General features: G+C 40.6%; 1 protein-coding gene across 1 annotated transcript in view; it reads left to right on the forward strand.

Annotated features, from left to right (window-relative positions):
* Positions 1-21,761, forward strand: part of ttk (ttk protein kinase) — a 58,290-nt gene that overhangs the window by 23,923 nt on the left and 12,606 nt on the right. Inside the window, exons 10-17 of the mRNA XM_059981276.1 lie at positions 742-853; positions 1,237-1,317; positions 2,187-2,356; positions 2,965-3,116; positions 3,230-3,398; positions 3,485-3,577; positions 17,778-17,935; positions 19,173-19,324. Of these exons, the coding sequence (XP_059837259.1) occupies positions 742-853; positions 1,237-1,317; positions 2,187-2,356; positions 2,965-3,116; positions 3,230-3,398; positions 3,485-3,577; positions 17,778-17,935; positions 19,173-19,324 (1,087 nt within the window). The remainder of the gene's footprint in view (positions 1-741; positions 854-1,236; positions 1,318-2,186; positions 2,357-2,964; positions 3,117-3,229; positions 3,399-3,484; positions 3,578-17,777; positions 17,936-19,172; positions 19,325-21,761) is intronic.

The raw sequence follows: 21,761 nt of genomic DNA on the forward strand, positions 1-21,761 counted from the left end.
GCCAAGACAGGTTTTGAGTCAGCTCCTTGTAAAGACATAGCTTCTTATAAAACATGTGGTTCTTGAGTGCTTCCAAATAATGTCATAATTGATATTGAAAACTTGCAATATTTCAGATAAACAGTACAGTCTCTGCCCTCGTCATTGATTTGAATTCTTTAGTAGTACAAGTGTATGAAGTATTATGTCAGAAAAGCTACAAGCTCTACTGTAGCTCTTGACAGATGAAAGGCAAATTCTGGACATTGAAGCTTGTATATTTTTTCCAATATTTTATTGTTTCTATTCCAAAATTACTTTGTGCTCAAATGTAAATAATGCAATTTGGATTTGAGGTGTTACTGACTTGTAGAGAATATCTAAGAAAATAAAAATATCGAATCATAGAAATAATGAATGCGGTAGTTTTACTTCAATTCACTAACTCATTTTTTGTTGATGATCTAAAGTCTGTTTCTTATAATAGGAAAATAAATAAAATTGATAAATGTTTACCCAAAGGATGCTGAATCTTCAGAATTCCTTTTCTGTGAATGCTGTGAACACTTATTCACTGCTTAATGTCTTTAAAAAAATAATCTGTTACCTCTTTTGAATGTGGGTTAGTGCAAGAAGGTGGTGCTAAGGTAAAACAACTAAATAACAGGAAAAGCACAAACAGTTGAATAGCCTACTAGCGTTTTTATTATGTTCTGACAACCGAGTATTACAAATTAATTAATGCTTATTTTATGCTTTTAGAATAGTTCATCTGGTATCAATTTCCCTGATTTGCAAAGTCCAACAGATGGTGGGGAAAATGACTCCCCCAGCTTTTCCTGTGGCAGACAATTTACTTTAAAAAAGCCAGGAGGTATGTGCTTTATAAAATCATCTAGTTTAACTTTATTGTCTTTAGCATTATGTATTGATTATTAATGAACAATGACAATGAAAGGATTATTTTACATTTTTTATTATTTGGCAGAATGAAGGGGATATATGTACAAGTCAACTGTATAGTCCACTAGCTGAGGGCTAATGGTGTTTAAATCTGAAATTTAAACACTATTATTTTATATGGTGGTGAAGTGGGGAAAAGGTGGTTATTTATTTTTTTAAATCCAGGGAGGCAGATGATATCGACAAAGTCAGATAGCCATACAGGAATGACACTTGCATGGAGAACATGGGAAAAGACAGGTTAACTTTAACTGATCCTTGTGTCTATATACCTCACATTTTAACCTTTTTTAGATGTAACTCCTGAAAGTCAGATTCCTCAGGACTCTGAAAAACCAGTATCTGAAGGGAGACGAGAACAGCTGGATCCAGCAGGTACATGACTTCTTATAGATAGAAGCAGCAGGAATTATTCCTTTATTGAAATCTAACTCCCAAAAACAGCTGACAACAAAGTTCTAAATCAATCTGATTAAATGCCAGATCTCTAGTTTGTGGTTGTAATCTTCCAATACATAACTTTTTCCTGGGTGATTGGTTCAGCAGCCAGTATCCACAGCATACACATATGGCTGCTCAATCCACACACACGTTCGGCAAGACCTATCACTGACACATGAAAGATTCCTGGTCAACATAAAGCCACCTTTCATTCTTCCTGTAATTATTATGGCTGGTATATTACTCCATTTATTCTGCTTCAATATGCTAGACGTTTTCTCTTTCAACTTTTTCATATTTTATTGCAACACATCTAACTGGTGCTACTTGAAGTTTTTCAGCTTTGTAGTTTATTTTTTTAGGTTTTTTAAGTCATTGGATTGGCTTACTATTTAAGTTCATTTGTGACATTTAATATATTGTCTGCTTTTATCTTAAATGTAGATGAAGTTTATTTTTTCTGCATTGACTGTCAAGGGCTATTGTATCTGCTTTTATTGATTCATTTTTGGCTTGCAGTAATGGCAGCTCATGATGTTTTTTGGAAATTAAGTGCAATAATGGATATGTAAATAAGATTTGAAGGGGAAAGAGAGGAGGAATTGTATTTGTTTATTATTTTTTCAAAGTCTTCCATTGGAGGAAATTGATATCTTATTCTATGTAACACCATGTATGTGGTGTGTTCAGCTTTATGTTAAGGACTCTTCTGTGAAACTAATGGTGAATTAAAAAAATATATCACGCAGTTCACTCGTACCAAAATTAAATGCATAAGTATGATTTTATTTTTATTTTTTCAGTAAATCCTGACCAAATTAAGGTCAAATGTGAGAAAAAGTCTGGCAACCTTAAAGAAAAGGAATTGGAGGAATTTAAGTTTCACAATGTTGATGTGGAAAAGAAGCAAGAATGTCCTGCTATGAAGGGGAAAGAGATGTTCAGCAGTGGTTTTGATTACATGTCACCTGAGGTAGTAGATTATTTTTGTATTTATTGCTTACTTTGTTTTTCATTTCTTAGTTCATTTTGTGCAGACTAGAACTAATATTTTATTGCACCTTTACAATTTTATGGTCTTTTTGGTTTTTGTAGTCACTGTAATGTTTGAAATGCCAAACATGATGATTAGGTGAAATTAGAGGTCAGGTTTATGTGTAAGATAATTGATCTTTTGTATTAATTATCAATTCCAAGATTTTGATTGTTAATGGTCAGAAGATCTAAACGAAATCTGAAAGGAATGTTCCTCACACAGAGGATGATGTGTATATGGAGCAAGATGCCAAGGAAAGTGGTTAAGACAGTGTAATAAAACACTTAGCCAGGTATACAGATAAGAAACATTTAGAACTAGCCTAGATCAACATCTTGGTTGGATTGGATGAGTTGGGACAAAAGACACGTGTGCATACTGTTTTACTGTATGACTATAATTCTGATGGGCCTCATTAATTAAACAATAATTACTAACCTCCCTTCTGCTAAAATTGGTAGCCATTCTGGAATTATAAATGAGAGAATTAATAAAAGAGCACTACACAAAATTCTGAAGTGAAATGTATAATTATTTGATTTAAGTCACAGGCAAGTGAAGCAACTATGAAGAAGGCTGGTGTAATGCTTGTTCCAAGGAGATTTCCATCCACTAAGGGTGTTGGTAAAAGTGCTGCTTCAAAAGTGTCTGTTTGTCAGACACCAAACACCAAAATGACCCATAGCTATGCAGGCAGGTAATGATGATTTCTGCTAAATTGATAACGTATGCAATAGTTGCTTAAGGCTGGTTTTGTGCCTTCTCTTGTATTTAATCTCTAATGTGTACTACTATGGATTTTGTTTTAAGTTCACAGACACCAATTGTGAGCAAATCTGCAATGATACAGGTTTCAACTCCAAGCAATTTTACTCCAGTTTCCCAGTTTTCCACCAATTTTCCACCAACTGCAGCAACACCGCAGCAACTTTGTCAGTTTCAGCAATATGGATCTTCTCAATTTCTGCAGCAGCTGGGGGTAATAATGTATTACACTTTTTAAACACAGTATGTAACTTTGAAGCTAAACTGTTATGAGTTTAACATGTTGTTTTGTTTGGTTAGGTTGCAGGGGCGTTTTCCACTAATGAAAGTATTGCAGTTAAAAAGAAAATCTACACCATAATAAAGTTACTGGGAACAGGAGGGTCAAGTAAGGTAATCTGCAATTAATTCATTCACCACATTTTTAAATGACTTGCAGCAGCTGGCTGTAGTATTGAGTTCAAGGGCTTGTATATTTAAGCTAGATCAATGCAACATTTATAGTCAAGAACAGATCACAGGTAAGTTCATATTCATTTGAATGTTTTATTTTCAGTGTGAATAACTCATGCAGTAAATCTTGTGATACATGATGGAAAACACAGTGATGCAAGTAGAACCAATGAGAAACAAGAAGCAAGTAGAAACAAGAGAGACTCCTTGCATGTTGAACTGTTAACTTGATGCTGCAGAAGAAGACTTTAGGAGCATTCTTAAAAGAAACTGCAATGGTCTGAATGCTCAGTTGTAATTGTCATGATTGAAGATTTGAATTATTTGATTATTCAACTTTCCGAACAAGAAATTACTTTTCAACAGATGGAATTAAAAGAGTAGTGCAGCCTGTATTTAAAGTTGCTGAAAGGATCAGGCAGAATTAAATGTTTTTTACCCCTGATTGGGAAAAAAAATAGCCGTGGTCTTAAGGGATCTAAGTTAAGACAGGTTTCATTTGAAATATATGACTTGATGGCACACACCAGGGTACAATTTCAGCATGGGCACCTGACCAAAAACAAGCAAAATGCATGCTTGGAGAATATAATTTCCTGCAATTGGCAGATCCCCTCAATTTAATGCTGGTAAATTGAGGAAATGGGGAGCCATAGGTTTTGTTGGATAGGATTATGAGAGAATTTTTAAGGAGCTGAAAAACTCTTGACAACTGCAATAATTGTGTATAAATTTTCTGTGGTATAGCAAGTCGAAAGTTTTAAAAAACATTAATGTCTTTTGAGGTAGAGGTTTTGAGTTCAAAAGGAAATTAAGATGTTTAAGGTATGTCCTGGGCTTCAGCTTGCATATCCTGTATTTTTAGATCTACTAGACTTTTGCTAAAGACTTCAATTAAAAGATGCAAGAACTTGGGGATGGTCTCCTTGCAACAGTAAAGATTCAGGAAATGTTAATTGTTGAAAATCATGTAAAGGATTTTGGAGATTTTTTAAAAGGAAAGATTGTTTCCATTGGTGGGGGTGGAGTGGTCAATAACCTTAGGATGCTTATTTATTATTGGTAGAAGAATTGTAAAACTTTCTGCTGAGACATGTTTGGAAGGATGGTGAAAGTAGAATAGCTAATCAACAAAAAAAAATTGATAAATCCTTGAATGGAGAGAAAAATGAGAATGGAGAGTAGAACAGTGGAGCGAAGCAGTTACAGTGCCTATAAAAAGTATTCACACTCCTTGGATGTTTTCATGTTTTGGTTTTTTTACAACATTGAATCAGAGTAATTTAATTTGGCTTTTTTTTGACGATGATCAACAGGGAAAAAAATCGTGTCAAAGTAAAAACAGATCTCTATAAAGCGATCTAAATTATCACAAGATCACAAGACAAAGGAGCAGAAGTAGGCCATTTGGCCCATCGAGTCTGCTCCGTTACTCCACCATGAGCTAAACTATTCTCCCGTCTAGTTCCAATTTCCTGCTTTTTTCCCATATCCCTTGATACCCTGACTAATTAGATACCTGCCAATCTCCTCCTTAAAAACCCTCAATGATGGCCTCCACAGCTGTATGTGGCAACGAATTCCACAAATCCACGATCCTCTGGCTGAAAAAATTTCTCTTCATCTCTGTTTTAAATGGGTACCCTCTAATTCTAAGACCATGACCTCTTGTCCTGGACTTACCCACCAAGGGAAACAGCCTTTCCACATCTACTCTTTCCAACCCTTTCACCATTCGAAATGTTTCTATGCGATCCCCTCTCATTCTTCTATACCAGGGGTCGGCAACCTTTACCACTGAAAGAGCCATTTGGACCTGTTTCCCACAGAAAAGAAAACACTGGGAGCCACAAAACCCGTTTGACATTTAAAATGAAATAACACTGCATACAACGTTTTTTTTGCCTTTATGCTATGTATAAACAAACTATAATGTGTTGCAATTATGAAATCGATGAACTCCTGCAGAGAAAACGAAATTACATTTCTGCATGCAACAAAAACATTTTGAACTCCGAAAAAAAGACATTGGGTTGAAGGTTACTTTTAAGTAAAATACTCAATCTATTTGAGTCCTTCTTGTATTTATGAAAAACGCCGAACTTCAATTGTCCACCAGCAGCAAACCAAAAATAACGTCAGCCAGCTGTCAACCTGAAAATAAAAGTACCGTAGATTCCGGACTACAGAGCGCACCTGATTAAAAGCCGCACGCTCTAATTTTAGAAGGAAAATCAATTTTGTACTTGTACAGGCCGCACCGGATTTTAAGCCGCAGGTGTCCCACGTTGTAATATGAGATATTTACACAGAAAGATATTACACGTGAGGATTTTTTAACTTTTAATTAAATCCATATGGTAACATAAACAAATACATATTGCAAATGCTTTTTTTCGAACAGTGCCTGTAACACGGCTACTTTTAAATATGCATACGTATCGGTAACACACAAATTACGTTGTGTATACTTTTTTACTGAACAGTGCACGAACAACATTCCAATATCTCCTAACGACTGGTAAAAAAAATATATATACTGCAGCCTACCAGGAAAAGTTATCGATCGCCTTCTTCATCTTCCTCCTGCGCACTAAAACCATCAAGGTCCTCTTCTTCAGTGTCCAAATTGAACAACCTCAGGATCTTGTCACTCACTTCAGTCTCTTCGTTGTCGCTCTCACTTGAGCACACGCGGTCCTCTTCATCACGCAGCAGTCCAGCCTTTCGAAACCCGCTGGTGATGGTGGATGTTGTGACACGGCTCCACGCATTTAGGATCCACTGGCAGACTTGAGTTAAAGATGCTCTTCGCATGCGGCCTGTTTTGGTAAAGGATTTCTCGCCGCTCGTCATCCAAGCCTCCCGCTCAACGCGCAGCGCCACTTTAAATGCCCGGTTCACGCTGATATCCAGTGGCTGCAAATACTTCGTGGTGCCCCCAGGAATCACAGCTGGAATTGAGTTTGTACTCTTGATGGCAGCTTTCACTGAATCTGTTATATGTGCCCTCATGCTGTCCATAACGAGCAATGCTTTTTTTCTGTGAAAAAATCCCCCTGGTCGCTTGGCGTAGCACTCTCTCAGCCAATCCTTCATTAGACTCTCCGTCATCCAACCTTTCTTATTGATTTTCACCATGATTTCTTTTGGGAATTTTTCCTTTGGCATTGTCAGCCACTTAAAAATCACCATCGGTGGAAGCTTTAGTCCGGGTGCTGTGCAGCTCAGAACACAAGTAAAATGCGTTCTCTCATGGCCACTTGTCTTCAGTGTGATGGACGAGTCACCTTTTTTATTAACAGTCTGAGTGAGAAGCAGGTCAAACGTCAAAGGTACTTCATCCATATTTATGATATCATCTGGCCCGATGGAATTCTCCGCTATCTTTGTTTGAGTGAATGTGCGGAAGTTAGCAAGTTTTTCCTCGTGGTCGGGAGGGAGCTGCTGACACAGAGTCGTGCGTACCCTGACGGACAGGCCTTTTCGTCTCATAAATCTAAAACACCACGATGGCCTACCTCTAAAATCTTCGATTTTCATTTTGGTGGCGATTGCTTTAGCTTCAGTCTGATCTGCACGGTGGAAACATCGCGGCTGCCCGCTCTCTGTGTGTTAACCCAGTCTTCAAGAAAGTTTTCAAGTTCGGGCCATCTGCTATGTCTACCTCTGAAAGCTTTTGTCGTCTTTTTGCATTGACTCAGTTCTTCACGCTGGTGTCTCCACCGTCTCACCATCGATTCAATTATGCCAAGATTATGTGCAGCAGCTCGATTTCCTTCTTCAACTGCCAGATTGATCGCCTTTAACTTAAAAGCTGCATCATATGCTTTTCTTCGAGTGTTTTCCATGTTGATGAGGGTGAGTATAAATGACTGATCTACAATAATTTAATTGTGAAAGTGCACTTGATTTATCAAACAATTTCATTGGACCTCTGTGAACTACTCATCAATTTTATTGGTCTACTGTTACGAGGCAAAATGTTTTTGGCGGCATGAAAAAAAACATGCATTAGCCGCACCGTATTATAGGCCGCAGTGTTGCCGCAGTGTACAAAGCGTGGGGAAAAAAGTAGCAGCTTATAGTCCGGAATTTACGGTACTATTTCACTGAACAATGAAAACATTTGAATATATGTAAAATAATAGGCAATTAAAATATTTATCATACTTGGTTAATGGGATTTCTGCTCTTGGACCTCAGCGCACAGCGTCTGCACATCAGGGCTGTATGACGTCACCTTCATTTTTACACAGGATCGCAAGCTGTCATCTGTGAGGCGTGCGCGATGTTTGTTTTTAATAAAGTTCATGTTGGAGAACACCTGCTCACATACATATGTGGATCCAAAGATCGACAGGACTCCAAGTGCATACTTCTTAATGTTTACATAAATGTCGGGGATAGCATTCTGTTTCGAACACAAGTTTGTCCGGTATGGGGAGGTTTTCAATATCACTCCATCTGTGATTCTGAGCTAGAATAGCCTTCTGACGGGCAACATCTTCAAGGTCTGCTGTCAAGCGTCTAAACTTGGACACCCATATGTCTTTGTCGGCTATGTCGGCCAGTTCCATCTCAAGATTAGGTTGACTCACACCTGCCAATGCAGTCATATTCAGTAGGGATGGATCGATGCTTAGGGGAGTGACCGGGAAGGATAATGTGTTTTTTTCCTCTCTGAACTCACAGAAGCGTTTCCCAAACGATGTTTGCATTGCGCTGATTACAGAATGTAAATACTCTGAATTTATCATGTCATGAGTTTGTTTGAACTCTCTCAAATTGGGGAAGTGAGACAATGTGCCTTTCTGTAAATCTCTGGCAAGCACTATCAACTTGCGCTCGAGTGCCAAAACATCCTCCAACATGTGCAGGGCTGTGCGTCCTTTCCCCTGAAGAGCTGTGTTCAGCGTGTTCAGGTGCACTGTCATGTCTACCATGAAGTGTAGCTTTTCCAGCCACTCTGGCTGTTCCAGCTCAGGAAAGGTGAGCCCTTTGCTGGCCAGGAAAGTTTTCACTTCTTCCAGACACACGACAAAGCATTTCAGCACCTTCCTTCTTGACAGCCACCGGACTTTGTTGTGCAGCAGGAGATCAGAATATGCGCTTTCCAGCTCGTCCAGTAATAAACAGAATTGACGGTGATTTAAACTTTTTGCCATTATTTTATTGACAATCTGAATGACAACATCCATTACTTCTGTGCATTCCGGAGGAAATGTTTGAGCTCACAGTGCCTCTTGGTGCAAGATGCAGTGAAAAGTCAGCAGCTTTCTGCCCAGCGACTTCTGCAGTAAAGCCACAAATCCCTTGTACGCTCCTGCCATACTTGGTGCCCCATCAGTAGCTACTGACACCAGCTGGGTGGTCTTTATTACTTCGGCTCTTAAACAATTCAAGACAGCCTCACAGATGTCCTCCCCCCCCCGTGTTTGGCTTTTTAGAGGTATTAACTCAATCATTTCTTCCTGTGTGGCCAGGCAGAGTTTACATACCGGCAGAACAGCGCTATTTGTTCAATATCACCTTTGTCTTTAGACTCGTCACAGGCAATCGAGTAGGCCACAGCTGAATTGATGTCTTTAATTTACTGTCTTGTGATGTCTTCTGCCATTTTTATGGTTCTGTCTTTGACAGTCTTTGCAGAGAGGGGCATATCCCTGATTTCCTGCACAATTTCACTCTTGATTTTAAAGTCCGTGAATAGATGTTCTGAAATCTTAATGAAAGATTCTTTTATATATTCAGCATCTGTAAACTGCTTCCTGTGCCTGACTATTTCCTGAGTGGCAACAGAACTAGCATATGTAGTTGATTTTCCAGACTTCATCCACTTCTTGAAATGATTTTTGCTCAGCTCAACCTTCCGCATCAGTTCCGAAACGGCTTTTTTTCTCTCATCTCTATCCGGATATTTTTGAGCAAAGGCTGCGTGTTTGCTGAAAATGTCTTGCGACTTTTGACTTTTTGTTTGCTAGTTTCTCGTTGCATATTAAGCATACCGGTAAACCAGTCTCGTCAGCACTGAAAGCAAATGAATCTGCCCACATATCATTAAACGTTCTGTTTTCTTCAGTCACTTTTCTTTTTTTAGAATTCTCCATAGTTCACCTACCTTGGATCGAAAAATTAAAGAAATCGCGCACTGGCGGGTGTCAGGCATTGGCAGTGGTGACGTATATTAATAGCGACAAAAAACACGTTTTATTTAGATTGTACAAGATCACCATAATCTTCAAATTTAGAATTACATTTCAAAAACTAACAAACTAACATAAAATACATTTTAATTAAATACTCATCATTTATTTTCCAAAGCCAAAGGGAGCCGCGGGTTGCTGACCCCTGTTCTATACTCTAATGAATATAATCCAAGAGCCAACTAACACTCCTCATATGTTAGTCTCTGCATTCCAGGAATCATCCTCGTGACTTTTCTCTGAACTCTCCAACATCAGCACATCCTTTCTAAGATAGGGGGCCCAAAACTGCACACGGTATTCCAAATGGGGTCTCACCAGTGCCCCATAGAGCCTCATCAACACCTCCTTACTCTTATACACTATTCCTCTTGAAATGAATACCAACATAGCATTTGCTTTCCTTACTGCCAATCCAACTGGTGGTTAACCTTTAGGGTATCCTGCACTAGGACCCCCAAGCCCCTTTGTACTTCCGATTTTTGAATTTTCTCCCCATCTAAATAATAATCTGCCCGATTATTTCTTTTTCCAAAATGTACAACCATACATTTCTCAACATTGTATCTCATCTGCCATTTCTTTGCCCACTCTCCTAAACTGACCAAGTCTCTCTGCAACCTTTCTGTTTCTTCATCACTTCCTGCTCCTCCACCTATCTTGGTGTCATCCGCAAACTTAGCCACAGAACCATTTAATCCATAATCTAAATCATCGATATACAGTGTAAAAAGAAGAGGCCCCAACACAGACCCCTGTGGAACACCACTAGTAACTGGCAACCAACCAGAATAGGATCCCTGTATTCCCACTCTTTGCTTTCTGCCTGTCAGCCAATGCTCCACCCATTCCAATATCCTTCCTGTAATTCCATGGGCTCTCATCTTATTAAGCAGCCTCTTAAGCGGCACCTTATCAGAGGCCTTTTGAAAATCCAAAGACACAACATCCACAGCGTCTCCCTTGTCAATCTTTTTTGAGATTACCTCAAAAAATTCCAATAGGTTGGTGAGGCAGGATCTTCCCTTCATGAAACCATGCTGGCTTGGGCTTATTTTGTCATGCACCTCAAGGTAATTCATAATCTCATCCTCGAGGATTGACTCCAATAACTTTCCAATTATCGATGTCAGACTAATAGGTCTGTAATTTTCTTTTTGCTGCCTCCCCCCTTTCTTAAACAACAGAACTACATTTGTGACCTTGCAGTCCTCCGGAACCATGGCAGAATCTACTGATTTCTGGAAGATTATTTCCAATGCCTCCACAATCTCCAAAGCCACCTCCTTCAGAACCCGTGGATGCAGTTCATCCGGTCCGGGAGACTTATCTATCCTTAGTCCATTTAGCTTCTCAAGCACTTCCTCTCTAGTAATCTTGACTGTACCTAATTCTATTCCCTGAGACCTCTGGCTATCAGGTATGTTGCTAATGTCTTCCACTGTGAAGACTGATGCAAAATACTCATTTAGTTCCTCTGCCATCTCTTTGTTACCCATAATAATTTCTCCAGCATCCTTTTCTATAGGTCCTATATCTACCTGTGCCACTCTTTTACTCTTCATATATTTAAAAAAAACTTAGTCCTTTTTTATGTTAATTGCCAATTTCCTTTCATAATTCATCTTTTTTCTAATGACTTTCTTAGTTTCCTTCTGTAAATTTTTAAAATTCCTCCAGTCCTCAGTTTTCCCACTAATTTTTGTTTCCTTGTACGCTGCCTCTTTTGCTTTTATTTTAGCCTTAACTTCTCTCGTTGGCCACATTTGTGTCATTTTTCCTTTTATGATTTTTTTTCTTGGAATATATTTTTCCTGCACTTTCCTTATTTCTTGTAGGAATTTCATCCAATTCTGCTCTACTGTCCCTCCATTTAGCTTACTTTTCCAATCAACTTGGGCCAGTTTCTCTCTCATACCACTGTAATTTCCTTTATTCCACTGAAATATTGATACACCTGATACCAGCTTCTCCTTTTCAAATTTGAAACTGAACTAGATCATATTATGATCACTGCTTCTAAGGGGTTCCATTACCTCTAGCTTCATAATCACCTCAGGCTCATTACACAGCACCCAATCCAAAACAGCTGATCCCCTGGTGGGCTTATGGACAAGCTGCTCCAGAAAGCCATCCCGTAGGCATTCTACAAACTCCCTCTCCTGAGATCCAGTATCTTCCTGACTTTCCCAATTCACTTTCATATTAAAATCTCCCATAATTATCTTGACATTTTCCTTCTGACATGATTTTTCTATTTCCAGCTGTAACTTGTAGTCCATATCCCGGCTGCTGTTTGGAGGCCTGTATATAACTGCTATTAGTGTCTTTTTACCCTTGCCATTTCTTAACTCGACCCATAGGGATTCTACTTCTTCTGATCCTATGTCCCTTCTTTCTAGTGATTTGATATCATTGTTTACCATCAGGGCCACGCCACCCCCTTTACCTACCTTCCTGACTTGCCTATACACGGCGCATCCTTGAACATTTAGCTCCCAATCACATCCATCATTTAGCCATAATTCAGTGATGGCCACTATGTCATATCTTTTAACCTGTAGTTGTACAACAAGGTCATCCACTTTATTTCTAATTACAATTATAAAACAAAATAATTGATTGCACAAGTATTTACCCCCTTTAATATGAGCAAATCATCACTAGTGCAGTCAATTGGTTTTAAAAGTCACGTAATTAGTTAAATGGAGACCAGCGTGTGCAGCCAACGTGTTTCAATTGATTATAGTAAAAATACACCTGTATCTGGACAGTCCAACTGGTGAGTCGGTACCCTGGCAAAAACTACACCATGAAGACAAGAACATTCCAAGCAATTCATTAAAAAGGTTATTGAAAAGCACATTGGGAGATGGATACAAGAAAATTTCCAAATCACTGAATGTCTCTTGGAGTACAGTTGAGTCAATCATCAAGAAATGGTAAGAATATGGCACGGCTGTAATTCTGACTTGAGTAAGCTGTTATCAAAAACTGAGTGACCGTGCAGGAAGGGGACTTGTGAGGGAGGCCACCAAGAGACCAATGACAACTCTGGACGAGTTACAAGCTTCAGTGGCTGAGATGGGAGAGATTGTGCATAGAACAACTGTTGCCTGGATGCTTCATCAGTCACAGTTTATGGAAGAGTGGCAAAGAGAAAGCGTGTGGAAGACTCTGAAGTCAGCTGGAAGAAGGTTTTATGGACTGACAAAACCAAAATTTAGCATTTTAGCCACTAGACTAAATGCTATGTTTGGTATAAGCCAAACACCACACATCATCAACAATCACCCCATCCCTACTGTGCAGCATGGTGGTGGCTGCATCATGCTGTGGGGATGCTTCACTGCAGCAGGCCCTGGAAGGCACGTGAAGGTAGAGGGTAAAATGAATGCAGCAAAATACAAGGAAATCCTGAAGTAAAACCTGATGCAGTCTATGACTTGGGAGACGATTTGCTTTCCAGCAAGACAATAACCCCAAGCATAAAGCTAAAGCTACAGAGGAGTTAAGGCTTAAAAACAACAAAGTTGAAGTTCAGGAGTGGCCAAGTCAGAGTCCAGACCTCAATCCAATTGTGAATTTGTGGCTGGACTTGTAAAGTGTTGTTCACTCATGATCCCCATGCAATCTGACAAGAGCTTGAGCAATTTTGTAAAGGAAAATAGCCGGGGGGGTGGGGGGAAGAATTGCAGGTCCAAATGTGCTCAGCTGATAGAGACCAATCCACACTGACTCAAGACTATAATTGCTGCCAAAGGTGCTTCCACTAAATACTGACTTGAAGGGGGTGAATACTTAGCAATCAACTATTTTGTGTTTTCAACTTGTAGTTAATTTAGATCACTTTGCAGAGATCTATTTTCACTTTGACACCAGTGTCTTTTTTTTTGTTGATCAGTGTCAAAAAAGCCAAATTAAATCCACTGTGATTTAATGTTGTAAAACTATAAAACATGAAAACCTCTGAGGAGGGTGAATACTTTTTTATAGGCACTGTGTAGCTATACTAAAGATTGTATTCTCAATCACTTTGTCAGGTCATTTATCTGATATAAATTTAAACTTAAGGCTGGTTGTTGTCCCCAATTCTCAGGATCAGTAAGCTTATAGATGGCATGAATGTTAGTGAAAGTTTTGATGGTGCAGGGGGTAATCCTAGGGTATAGGATGTTATTGATCTTTTGAAATGAGCTGATAAATGGCAAATAAAATTTAATCCAGATAAACATGAAGTGATGTCCCAAAACACACGGCTAGAATGTACACTGTGAATGATAGGTTCCCACGGAGTATTGAAGTACAGAGGAAATATATTTTGTATTTTAATTTAAATAATTAATGTTTTTGTGTCTGAAAGATAGATTAGAGCAATTAGCATGTTTTTGAATGAAATTGCAAAGCTCCTTAAGGTGACAGCATAAGTTGATAACATGGTTAAGAAGGCATATGCAATGTTGGTCTTTTTGTTAATGCATTGAATACAATAGCAAGAAGATTATGCTCCAACATTTTATGAAATCTTGGCCAGCCTTTAGCTTTAGTACTACATGCAGATATGACCATAGAACAGTATAGCACAGGAACAGGCCTTTCAGCCCACAAGTTATGCTGAACCAATTAAATTAGTATTCAAATGGCTAACTAAATTAATCTCTTCTGCCTACGTAATGTCTCTTTGTATTTGACCTACCAAGGTGCAACACTTCACATTTTGCTGGATTAAACTCCATTTGCCATTTCTCTGTCCATTTCTGCAATTGATCGATATCCCGTTGTATTCTTTGCCAGTCTTGTATGCTATCCGCAATACTACCAATCTTTGTATCATCTAAAACTACCAATCCACCTATCTACATTTTCTTCCAGGTCATTTATATACATCACAAACAACAGGGGTCCCAGTGCAGATCCCTGCAGAACTCAATATTCACAAACTCCTAGTTAAAATAAGTCCCTTTGACAACTACCCTCTGCTTTCTATGGACAAGCCAGTTCTAAATCCAAGCAGCCATTTCATCATTCTTATTTGGACTTGATTTTTATTTTTATTTACTGCTTAACACTGATCTCCCTATCCTCCACATCCTTCTCCGTGTTAAGTACTGAGATAAAGTACTCATTAAAGATCTCACCCACATTCTTTACATCCAAGAAAATGTTTCCTCCTTTGTTTCCTACCCGCTCTATAGTTAACTTCTTGTTCTTATTGTTCAAAGGTCAGAATACATTTATTATCAAAGTATGTATACTATATGCAACCTTGAGATACGTGTCTTTGCAGGCAGCCACAAAACAAATAAACCCAATAGAACCCATTTTTTAAAAAAAAGTCTAACACCCTACTTCCGGGGGAAAAAAAATCATACAAGCAATAAAAGTAAGCAAGTAACATTCAGAACTGAATTACATGAAAATGAGTTCACAACAACCAACAACATGCCACAACTGCTCTGCACCTTTGAGACTTCACACCACATTGCCAGGTTGTACCAGTGGTTCTAAAGCTCAACTCCAAAAGTTTTGTTTGCCACCAGTAAGTTGTTGCTATGCTTCACTAGTGCCATCTTGAACCAAATGCTTGTATAGAATGCCTTGGATTCTATGAAGTACTGACGAAGGGTCTTTGCCTGAAGTGTCAACTGTTTACTGTTTTCCATAGATGCTGCCTTTCCTGCTGAGCTCCTTCGGAATTTTGTGTGTATTACTTTGATTTCCAGCATCTGCAGTTTTTCTCTTTTTTATGCCTCAGGATTCTCTTTATATTTGCTTGCCAAGGAGTTTTCATGGCCCCTCCTGGCTTTCCTAATTTCCTTTTTGCATTCTTTGCTGGCTTTTTTATAATCTCAAGGGCTCTGTTTGATTCTAGCTTCCTATGTTTTACATACATTTCCTTTTTTTCTTCTTCTGGACTAAATTCATCACCTCTCTCAACATCTAAGGTTGCCAACCTTGCCATCCTTGTCTTTCCCTCTTAATGTAACATATGTTCCTTGTACTCTGTGCAGTTGCCCTTTAAACATCCTCCACATGTCAGATGTGGACTTGCCCAAAAACAGCTATTCCCAATTGACTCCCCTTACTTCCTACTTAATGCTCTTGTAATTTGCCATGATCCAGTTTTATACTCTTCTGCAAGGTCCATTCTTATCCTTATCTTTAGCTATCTTAAAGCTTAAGGAGTTGTGATTACTGTTCCCTAATGGTTCAAGCACTGAAATGTCAGTCGGCTGGCCAGGCTTACTACCCGACACCTGGTCCAGTACAACCTCTTCTCTTGTTGGACTAACTTCCTACTTAATGCTCTTGTAATTTGCCATGATCCAGTTTTATACTCTTCTGCAAGGTCCATTCTTATCCTTATCTATAGCTATCTTAAAGCTTAAGGAGTTGTGATTACTGTTCCCTAATGGTTCAAGCACTGAAATGTCAGTCACCTGGCCAGGCTTACTACCCGACACCTGGTCCAGTACAACCTCTTCTCTTGTTGGACTAACTAAATATTGATTCCAGAAACCTTTCTGGATACACCTAACAAATCTGCCTCATCTAAACCACCTGCACTACCAAAGTCTTAGTTTATATTAGGGAAGTTTAAGACCCCCATGAGAACAACCCTATTGTTTTTGCACCTTAATGTGCCTGCTTATCTGTTCCTCAATGTCACGGTGGCTATTGGGGCGGGATTGCACTCTCCTTATCATCACCTTTACCTTTCGTGCCAATAGCATTAAAATACTAAAATACATACACTTCAAACTTTCCATCCCATCGTATTTATTACTTTTCTCTTGCTTGTTTTTTTTAACTGGTTTTGATATCTACCATCCTTCCATCTGTCCAGTTTCTGGCATGGTGCTGTGGTTCCCATTCCCCTGACAAACTATTTTAAATCCTCCTCAGTAGCACCAGTGTACCTCCTGGTGAGGATATTGGTTCGCCTCCAAATTAGTTCTAATCCGTTCCTTTTGTGCTGCAGAAAAGGTTCCAATTATCCAATAACCTGAAACAGAGCCTTTTATTTGTCTGAACTAATATCCTATTCCTGCCCTGACTATCACATAGTGTTGAAGTAATCTATAGATTATGACCTTGGATGTTCTACTCTTCAGTCTCTTTCCTAGCTCCCTATACTCACAGCGCAGGAACTCTAACCACCTTTCTACCTATATCATTGGTGCAAGTGTGGCACAACCTCTAGCTGCTCACATTGTATAAAATGCAGCAGCTCTTAGACATCCTGGACCCTAGTACCTGGTAGGCAGCAGTCCATCCTGGCATGACCTACAGGGCCTCAGAATCCCCATTTCGTTTCCCTGAAGTATTGAGTCCCTTATTGCCATCGTGCTCCCTGACATCCTTTCCTGCTGAGCCTCAGAGCTGGCCACTGGCCTGGCTGCTGCTGCAATGCTCTGGTAGGTAATTTCCACTGCAAAACCAGCAGTATCCAAAGGGGTATATTTGTTGAGGGAAAGCCTAACTGCTTACTCCCCTTACTTCTGACGGTCACCCAGCTACTAAGTGACGCCTCCACTGTGACCACGGTTTCATCGATGATGTTTTCAGCTTCCCAGATGGTCCCAAGTTCACCCTGATTTTGATTATGTATAAATCTGAATCTTTGAAATGGATGACCACCTGCTTCTGTGACGTAGTGTCCGAGTAGTTACAGTTACTGCTTACTGAAAGACCTTTTTGTTAAAAACAAAAATACTGTGTTTCTACATATTGTTCCTTCACTCCTCCACCCCCCCCCCCTTTGGTTTTCCCAATAAATTAAACAATTTAACTAAGTGGGATTAGAAAAGATAAAGGAGTTTTCATGGATGGTAGTTGAAATGTTGTGTTTCTGTTTAAATCTGGGTGCAGATTGAAGGAACTGAGTTAGAAGCATTCTTTATTTGGACAGTATACTGTTTTATTCCTACCAGGTATACCAAGTTTTAGATATGAAGAAACAACTGTATGCTATTAAGCAAGTGAACCTGGAAAATGCAGATGACCAGGCAATAGCTGGCTACAAGGATGAAATTGAATTCTTGAAACGTCTACAACCATACAGTGACAAGATAATCAAGCTCTTTGATTAGTGAGTAGATTTTTTTTTTAGTAAGCTTGATTACTTTGTAGCTTGTTGAAATTTGGCTTTGTGTATTATGTAATATCTTCTGTGCCAGCAGCAATGTAAGAACATGGTGATGAAATACAAACTCCAAAGCAGGGGAATTAAAAACCAAGGGCAAGCTACTCAGGTGGTGTTGGGTTTTATAAGTTGTGGTCAAAATTAATGAGGCTAACTTCTAAGCACATTTTTTAATTGTAGCTGGGGCAGGCATGTGGCTCCTTAAACTTGCTTTGTTATTCAATACTATGGTCAATCTTCAAATGTATCCACTTTAAATAAATACCTTAATTAATTCTCAGTTAAACGGTAGTTTGATCTTTTTAACTATTTCAGCTAATTTGGCCATATGTACTGGTCCTGATGTGACCCAATTAACTGGGATCTACTGTATTACATTTTCATACAGTTTTCAATGTTGACTTCATTACCTTGCCACAATAGATAACATTTCCCATGTTCTTCATTTTGCAGTTGTATTATGACATGTTTTTTGCATTGCTTAAAAAAGTTTGTACCTCGCGGTGTCCCAGTTTGCTTTTCATCCCAAGTGTCATGCTTGAATTCAAAACGACAATCTATCATGGTATAATCACTATTTACACAGATTTGTCATTGTGGTATCTAATTATCAGTAACTATGTAATTTATGTCAGAACATGACATGTTATTTTGGGACAGGGTCTCAAATGTCCAATGAATTGACCAGGCCATTTTCTTAGCTTGAATTGTCCAAAATAAATGAAAATGATCAATGATTGCAAAACATTCATTTTAAACTCTCCTAATATTTCTTAAATATATTTTGTTTTGCTTTTTTGTAGGCTGTAGCTTCTACTGTAAATTTTCTACTTTTTGATCAAACTATTAGACGCTGCCCTATTAAATTCTGCAGTTAGTATAAAATTTATTAATAAATATAAGATGTGGCTATGTTAAAAACAATATATTATACATATTGACGTTTAATGTCCTGCCTTAACTTGTAAGGGAGCCAGATATATTGCTCTTATCAATGACTTTGTTGGGAGCATCCTGTTGGTTCCCTTACAACCAATGGATAACTCCGCCCAAATGACTGAACTTTTCCTTTACCCAGGCAAAGACTTATCCTTCCCCTTTGACCAGCTGCTCTCCATTATTCCATTATCTCATCTCCACTGTCTGTGTTTTTAAAACATTAAAATTTATTTGTTTAATATAGTGAGGTCACAGATAATTGTATCTACATGGTGATGGAATGTGGTAACATAGATTTGAACACTTTGCTGCGAAGGAAAAAGGTAATCAATCCACTGGAGCGCAAACTATACTGGGAAAATATGTTGGAAGCTGTTCACACAATTCATCAGCATGGTAAGTGTTAGTTTAGATTACCTTTAACATAAATGGGCAATTGTTTCTGAATCTCATTATTTAAAAAATAACTCATTTAGTAATTGTGAGTGTTGGTATCTCATTTTAGAAACCTATTTGATTTACTATAGTTCATAGAAAATAATCAGATTGTAGCGATGTGCTACACACAGCGCTGAAATAACAACACGTAGTCGGTAAGTCGTTTTGAGACTAGTTTATTCAAACTTCGTGGTGCTGGTATTTTAATCCCTAGCGCCCGCCCTCTCCGGGCGGAAATGACATCAGAGGTGCGTTACCAAAGTCTCTCCCTGCGCGCTGGCTATTTGTGAGCTGGTTCGCCTGTGCAGAAAGTGGGTCGCCACATAACCCCCCCCCCAGAACCGGCGATACACCCCCCAATGTCCGCAGTCTGTATCAGCCTCTGTTTGGGAGGTCTGCCTCTGCGCCGCGGTGCCTGAACCTCCACCGGCTGCGCCAAGTCCACCCCCAGGGACAGGGCCTGGACAGCTGGTCTGGAGAATGTGTCCGCCACGATGTTGTCCTTCCCCGAGACATGCTGGATGTCTGTCGTGTACTCGGAGATGTAGGACAGATGTCACTGCTGGCGAGCCGACCAGGGATCGGACACCTTCGTGAATGCGAAGGTCAACGGTTTGTGGTCCGTGAACACGGCGAACGGCCTGCGTTCCAAGAAGTACCTGAAATGCCGGATTGCCAGATACAGTGCTAACAGCTCCCGGTCGAAAGCACTGTACTTGAGTTCGGGTGGTCGTAGGTGCTTGCTGAAGAACGCCAGGGGTTGCCAGAGCCCCTCAATGAGCTGCTCCAGCACCCCACCGACTGCTGTGTCGGATGCGTCCACCGTGAGGGCGGTAGGAACGTCCATTCTGGGGTGCACCAGCATCGTGGCATCTGCCAAGGCTTCCTTGGCTTTAACGAAAGCGGCCTCAGCCTCCTCATCCCAAGTAATGTCCTTGCCTTTACCCAATATCAGGGTGTACAAAGGGCGCATGATACGGGCTGCTGAGGGGAGGAAACGGTGGGAGAAGTTCACCATACCAACAAACTCCTGCAGGCCTTTGACCGTGTTGGGCCAGGCAAAGTGGCGGATCGCGTCTACCTTGGTGGGCAGAGGTGTTGCTCCGTCTTTGGTAATCCTGTGGCCCAGCAAGTCGATGGTATCGAGACCGAACTGGCATTTGGCTGGGTTGATCATGAGGCCGAAATCACTCAGGCGGGAGTAGAGCTGGCGGAGGTGGGACGACTACTGCTGGCTATAAGGATGTCGTCCAAATAGATGAACGCAAAGTCCAGGTCGCGTCCCACCGCATCCATTAGTCGCTGGAACGTCTGTGTGGCATTCTTCAGGCCGAACGGCATTCAGAGGAACTCGAACAGGCCGAACGGGGTGATGAGTGCTGTTTTGGGGATGTCTTCAGGGTGCACCGAGATTTGATGGTATCCCCGGATGAGGTCTACTTTGGAAAAGATTCTTGCCCCGTGCAGGTTTGCTGCAAAGTCCTATATGTGTGGCACGGGGTAGCTGTCTGGAGTGATAGCCTCATTCAGTCTGTGGTAGTCGCCGCATAGTCTCCAACCCCTGGCTGCTTTGGGCACCATGTGTAGGGGGGAGGCCCATGGGCTGTTGGACCTCCGTACGATCCCCAATTCCTCCATCCTCTTGAAATCCTTCGCCGGGGGGGGCCTTCGTACGCGGGCATAGAGGGGTGGTCCCTGGGTCGGAATGTGGTGCTGTACCCTGTGTCTGGGCATGGCTGCCGTGAACTGCAGTGCCAGAATCGATGGGAAGTCCACCAGGATTCTGGTGAATTCATTGTCTGACAGCGTGATGGAGTCCAGGTGTGGGGCCGGCAACTTGGCTTCACCCAGGGAGAATGTCTGGAAAGTCTCAGCATGTACCAGTCTTTTCCCTTGCAAGTCGACCAGCAGGCTGTGAGCTCGCAAGAAGTCCGCCCCCAGGAATGGTTGGGCCACGGCGGCCAGTGTGAAGACCCAAGTGAACCGGCTGGCGCCGAACTGCAGCTGCACTGTGTGGGTGCTGTAGGTCCATATCGTGCTGCCATTTGCGGCCCTCAGGGTGGGTCCTGTCTTTCTGTTGCGGTTGTTGTACCCCATCAGGGGCAAAACGCTGATCTCACTCCAGTGTCGACCAAGAAGTGGCCTCCCGACTGTTGGTCCCAGACGTAAAAGAGGCTGTCCTGGTGGCTTGCCGCCATAGTCATTAGCAGCAGCTGGCCCTGGCCCTTGCAGGGCGGGCGACAACGACGGGCTTTTGTGCCCCACCGCTGGTGGTAGAAACACCACTGTTCACTGTCCTCCTCACTTCTGCCTCTGTGTGTGTGGTCCCTTGCCGGGCCTGGTCTGGTTTGCTGTTGGGCGCGTGGCCTGGTAATCTGACCGACGGATGCCACGC

Source organism: Hypanus sabinus, chromosome 10 (genome assembly GCF_030144855.1).
Source record: "Hypanus sabinus isolate sHypSab1 chromosome 10, sHypSab1.hap1, whole genome shotgun sequence".
Taxonomy (NCBI): Eukaryota; Metazoa; Chordata; class Chondrichthyes; order Myliobatiformes; family Dasyatidae; genus Hypanus; species Hypanus sabinus.